The sequence below is a fragment of the Perca flavescens genome, chromosome 24, assembly GCF_004354835.1.
Source record: "Perca flavescens isolate YP-PL-M2 chromosome 24, PFLA_1.0, whole genome shotgun sequence".
NCBI classification, from domain to species: Eukaryota; Metazoa; Chordata; class Actinopteri; order Perciformes; family Percidae; genus Perca; species Perca flavescens.
This window is the reverse complement of record NC_041354.1, coordinates 16,707,592-16,713,591: the sequence shown is the minus strand read 5'-3', so window position 1 is coordinate 16,713,591 and position 6,000 is coordinate 16,707,592. Positions and strand designations below refer to the sequence as shown.

Below are 6,000 nucleotides of genomic sequence, written 5' to 3'. Positions count from 1 at the left end.
ACTTACGTACTATTGGTTATATACTAAGGTTTTGGATGTACTAAAAAAATCTCACATACTGTTTTAGCTACTAAATAGGATGTTCGTATGGAACTTTGGCCGCAGCCCGAGACTTTTTTCTTTTTGTTTCAATCCTGGAAGATGACCCAACTCTGTATTTATTTTGGTTGCATCATGGCAAATCTCATTGCTCTCACCAGTCCACATAAGAAAACCTAAGTCCCAAGATTCTCTTATATAAATCCTCTATGCGAGCAGTGTGGCCTCGCTGGGACACATGTTCTGGTTGTGGCCAGAGTTATCCAGTTTCTGGCACTCAACGTTTAAAACTTTGTCTGTTAAACCTGGCTAAACCCGACCCAGTGTTGGCTATATTTTGGTTAACCGGGAGAGGACAGTCCTCTTAAACCAGTGGTGCTCAAGCTTTTCTCAATAATGTTCCCCCTTTGAACAGTTTTTTTAAGCCATGTACCCCCTAACCAGCGGCAATAATTTTTGGTAGAAAAGAAAAGTCTATATAAAGAGGAAGAATACAGCGATGTCAGCAATAGATTTACTAAACAACAGCCTTGGACCTGGAACACATTTAAATGCTGATGGAAAAAGGAGACAAAAACTTGGAAAAAGGAAGTAAGGCAAGAATAGGTCGAAAATAGTAACAAATACTTTGAAAAAAAAACACAGTAGAAAGAAGGAAGGCAACACTAGGGCGACAAAAGTGACAAAAAAAATTCAAAAAAGCTACAAACTTCGAAAAAAGTGACAAAAACTTCTAAGAAAAAAAAGACTGTAGAAAAAGTAAGGAAGAAAGGCAAGAATAAGTCAAAACAAACGACAAAACCTTCAAAAAAAGGTGACAAACTTCAAAAACGGCGACAAAAGCCAGTAGAAGTAACTACAGCCTTATAACTGAAAAACATTTTGCAAAAAATGTCACGTACCCCCTGCAGTCCTCCAAAGTACCCCTAGGGGTACACGTACCCCCATTTGAGAAACGCTGTCTTACAGGACCCCACTCTCTCTGTAGCAAGGTTTATAACCCCTCTAGCGCGCAGTCTAATTCTATTGAACTGCGTTCTAACCCCAACCCTAACCCATGCACCTGCGTGTGTGTGTGTTTACTCACATGACCAACGCCGTACGGTGGCCCCGGTGGCCCGGGGGGTCCAGGGGGTCCAACTGGTCCCATGGGACCTGGAAGCCCTGCCAGCCCGATCTGCCCCGATGTGCCCTGCGCTCCTAGATCACCCTGAGCACCCTGAGGTGGGACGCACAGGTTATTAGCAGGTAGTGAGATTACCCTGAATGCAACAGCAGCAGAATAAGAGAGGGACGGAGGACAAAAAGGTGACGTGCATGAAATGTGTGCAGAGATAGAGACAGGGGTTAGGCAGAAGTCTTAACAACAACAGAAACAGATACGGTAAGATGTCACACTCGGAAAAAGGCTAGTTTACTTTAGAATCAAACATCAGATTTGATAAACTACATGTGTTTTGAGTAACTAGTAACTAAAGCTGGAACAGATGAATGTAGTGGAGTAAAAAGTACAATATTTCTCAGAGTAGAAGTAGAAAGTGGCATGAAAAGAAAAGACTCAAGTAACGTACAAGTACCTCAAACATTTGTACTCAAGTACAGCACTGAAGTAAATGTACTTAGTTACATTCCAGCGCTGGAAAGCAAAGCACCTCTTGTCAGTGTAAGGTTTAGGAAATATAGCTTGGAGGATGTGGTTTCAGAAAAGTGGAATCATTCACAGCTGGTTAAAAACAAAGAGATGGAAACTGATCCAAAACGTTTGGGAAAGAGGAAGGGAGGAAGGGAGGAAGGGAATCCCGGAAGCAGAGACCCCCCCCCGGAGTACCTGCGACCCATTACACACCGTAGAGGATGGAGCAAAGTAAGAAAACAGGCCCGTGAAAAAGTTGGAGTCTTGCGAGGTTTGCTAGAGGAAGGCAACAAACAGGAAGGAGAGAATCTAGGTGGATGCACCCGCCACAAATGTCCTCATTTTCATTTCAGTTCACTTAGTTTTTAAAGAAAAAGACACAGACTTTTAAGGTTAAAAAAAGAAAATCTGACTTAACTCACCTTTGCACCAGCTGCACCAGGAAGACCAAGATCACCAGAGTCCCCCTAGAAAGGGATGTGATGCGATGAGAAAATGCAGTAACACATCCAAGACTTATGTGCGCATATTTGGCCAAGGGGTTCAAGGGTCTTTCCTCAAGAAAATGTTTTTTAATAAAATAAAATAAAAAAATAGGGGCAGCACCCGAGCCGGTTTTGGCAGCACCTAAGCTTAATGAATGTGAAATGCGGCAAAAAAAAAGCACCAAAAACTTTGAAGAAAACATTAATGGGACATTAGAAGACTTTTTTTCAGATCTAACGTTGTAGTTGGACTTCTTTAGCGAGTTTTGTCTTTAAGCTTTTTTAAATGTTATTTATTTATTTATTTATTTATTTATTTATTTATTATCTGCTCTAGCTTTTCCAACATTTTAGACACATCATGATTATGATACGATGACGCCCCAACGGACAACTGGGTTGTTATATTTACTTGCCCGAAGTGGCGTTTTACTTGCCCCGGGCCATCGGGCAACCCTTAATGTTGAACCCTGCCTCATAGTGTGTCGGTATTATAAAGAGTTACCGAAAAGGGAAAAAGAACTTTACACAGTTTATAGCCACGCTAGGAGCTTATAATAACTCGCTGAAATACCTCAACAACCCTTAAGGCTCTGACACACCAACCCGACGGCCGACCGTCAGTCGGCTCCACGAGGTCCAAAAAGTTCCTCGGAACACACCGAAGCAACGCCAACTTGAGTGTACGTTCTGCGCATGCACAATACGTAATACGTCTCCATAGCAGCAGGCGGCGCTAATCTGTATTGTCGCCCCAAAAAATTAAAACCGGCAGCTGATTGGACGAATGCGTCACGTGGGTCTAGCTTCTCCCGAATTTCAAAGCCGGACCATAATGGCGGCTCGTTCGGAATACAATCTCGTATTTTACGAAAATAGTTCACCGAAACGTGTCTCTGAAAACATTTTAAGCGAGAAATAGGCCGTGCAGTTCCTGAATCGGTCTTCATTTCAGATCGACAAAGGTCAGTTTGAAAGATTTTGTTATTTGAAAGAGGTGTTAGTCACGCTCCGGGTTAACACTCCACCAATCAGATGGGTCATTGAGTCCGACTGCCCGCCTTCCCATTCAACAAGTCAAATCAACCCAAATGAAGGCTGACGGCTCCTCCCACTGACACACTGAACAGACTCGAGTCACCGACCTCGCCAGACTGTCCCATGGCCGATAATCGGGTTGGTGTGTCAGCGCCTTTAGATGGATCGGGTTGGAAAAAAAAAAGCCAACTGCACGTTTTTATCTGGAACTTGTGAGAAATATTCAGCAATCTTGCATCAGTCCGTGCATTCTCACCTTCTCTCCTCTGAGTCCGGGTTGACCAGGTTTACCGGGAGGACCGGGGGGGCCCTGAAACGGCATACAGGATAGGCACAAGCAATCAGTGTTTAAGAACGTGTTTCTATTTTTTGGTAACACCGACTCATTTCCTGACAATCATCTAATCGACTGAAAGACTAGACGTTTTTATGATGAAAACTGTGTCACCCTACTCACAGGCAGACCGGGGGCTCCGTCCTGTCCTGGTGGTCCAGGGGGTCCAAACACTACGGGACCGTTGGGTCCCAGAGCCACTGAGACCCCAGGGGGGCCGGGGGGGCCTGGGGGGCCTGGAGGACCACGGGCACCCTGGGTAACAAACCACAAAGTCATTACGGTGTGTAAAAAGACCAAAACTCGGTTTGAGTCATTGAGTACGTTTACATGCACATCCAATATTTCACGATTATTCCGAATATGACAAGATTCTGTATTTAATACAGGTCATGTAAACAACATCTACCAATCTGGATCTTCAGAATTGAGCATTTTCCGATTAAGATGTGTATAATTGGGGTTTTAGAGGCATTCGTTCGACATCCAAACAGTTTGGTCAATCAACAAAGTTATTTAAATCGGCTAAAGTTAAAGTTAAATTAATCGGCTAAATCATATTATATTGGCTAGTTTATAATAAAACATCAGATATTATAAACTACATGTGTTTTGTGTGCAGAAATCATAATGTGTAAAGTAACTAAAGCTAAAGCTGTAACAGATGAATGTAGTGGAGTAAAATTCTCTCTGAATATGTAGGAGTAGAAGTAGACCATTTCTTATTAATATCATTTAAATGATCATCGGCGTACCCGTATTTTGTCCAGGTCTGGGAATCCCGAGCCCTCCATGTCAAAGAACGTCTATCAACACATAGTAAAAAACATGGAAATTGAAACAATAACTAAAACGTTAAAAGGAGAAAAAAAAGTCTGAAGTGTGTGGACGTACGGGCCGGTCCCCGGTGCCCGATCCGGGCGGTCCTGGTAGACCTGGGGGGCCTCTGGGTCCTGGTTGACCCTCTCCAACCTCCCCCTGCAAACATTCACACATTATTAAAGTGGTAACAATCCGACAATCAATTAACTGTGTCCGAAATAACTGCGACTAACAATATAAGTCTCTTCCGGTCAAATTTCTAAAAATATTTATTCATGAATTTATTTTTCAAACAAATCAGGTTTTTTTTTAGGATTATTTTTTTTGCCGTTTAGGCCTTTTGTTGGGGCGGGACTTAAAAGCCTCTTTATTATCATAAAACAAAAAGGCACCGATTTTAAAGTAGCGTTTTTGGCTGATATTTTCTTTGAACTAACACAGAAAATCTCAGAGTGTCTTTCGCGATACGTCGCAGCTTCATGCGATGGGTTAATTGTGCCAGCTTATATTGAGATGACAATTACACACACACAAAAAAACAACAACAGATATATTGTGCAGCCCTGCAAGACACAAAATAATCCATCCATCTTTATTCCACTCCAACCTTTTGGCCCTTAGCTCCAGCAGATCCTGTGTTTCCTGGTAACCCTCGTGGCCCAGCGGGACCCTGGGAAACGGGAGCAAAAAGAAAAAATGACACTAGCAGGTTTTTTTATTTTTATTTTTTTATGAAATGATCTAGAAATGCCTATGCCTATTATGTTTTTACAGAAACATCCCATTGTGTTCAATACAAACAAAGATGCTTACAGCCTTTCCATCCTCTCCTGGATCGCCCTGAAAGATAAAGAACAACCAGTGAGGGACATTCATATAGAACAGGGGTGGTGAAACCTGTGGCTCTTGAGCTGCATGCAGCTCTTTGGCTGCTCCTGTGAGGCTCTTAGGTCGGCTGCACACTGGCTGCGTGGCGTGAGCGTGGCGTTTCTGCTGCGTGGCGTGAGCGTGGCGTTTCTGCTGCGTGGCGTGAGCGTGGCGTTTCTGCTGCGTGGCGGCTGCGTGGCGTTTTCTATGTCTTTACACACCAGAAAGGTGTCTGACGCAGCGCTGCTGCTGCTGCTAGCCTTGTCTGGACACATGCATGTTTCCCATTGATAGAATGAAATACCATGTTAAACATAAATATATACTGATATGATTACAGCAAAGACAACGTCGGCAGTATTGACGGCAAAATAGGCTCCAGAATATTTTGTTCTGTATTGACAGGTGCAATGTTTGAAAATCGATAATTTTTTTTTTTTTTTTTTTTAAATGACATTTATATCTGCATTTATATCAAAACCTAGAGACTTTCAAACATTTGTATCATTTATGAAATGTATTAGTGTCTAAATTACATATAAACATCTTTTCTTATTCTATTTTGCCTGGAAACGCTTCCAACACGCTTGCGTGTCACGCGAAAAATAGGCGTTGGATCTATTTGTAGCACGCACGCATTTTCGGCGCGGCTCAAACCGCGTCTCAGACGTGCGTGTCACGCAGGCAGTGTGTAAGCTCTAACCTGTTAAAGCTACATGGTGTAAGAATTACTCACATCTAGCGTTGAGATCATATATCGCAATCAACTCTCTCTCGCCACG

The 6,000-nt window shown here is 42.8% G+C and overlaps 1 protein-coding gene across 6 annotated transcripts in view; it reads right to left on the bottom strand.

Annotated features, from left to right (window-relative positions):
• Positions 1-6,000, bottom strand: part of LOC114550872 (collagen alpha-1(XVIII) chain) — a 74,118-nt gene that overhangs the window by 21,136 nt on the left and 46,982 nt on the right. For 5 of the 6 annotated variants that reach the window (XM_028571812.1, XM_028571813.1, XM_028571808.1 and 2 more), the window contains exons 9-17: positions 5,165-5,191; positions 4,959-5,021; positions 4,424-4,507; positions 4,285-4,335; positions 3,653-3,784; positions 3,452-3,505; positions 2,095-2,139; positions 1,886-1,948; positions 1,127-1,258 (exon numbers count right to left, since the gene is read on the bottom strand). In XM_028571812.1, the coding sequence (XP_028427613.1) occupies positions 1,127-1,258; positions 1,886-1,948; positions 2,095-2,139; positions 3,452-3,505; positions 3,653-3,784; positions 4,285-4,335; positions 4,424-4,507; positions 4,959-5,021; positions 5,165-5,191 (651 nt within the window). The remainder of the gene's footprint in view (positions 1-1,126; positions 1,259-1,885; positions 1,949-2,094; positions 2,140-3,451; positions 3,506-3,652; positions 3,785-4,284; positions 4,336-4,423; positions 4,508-4,958; positions 5,022-5,164; positions 5,192-6,000) is intronic. The other variant, XM_028571810.1, reaches the window with a different exon arrangement.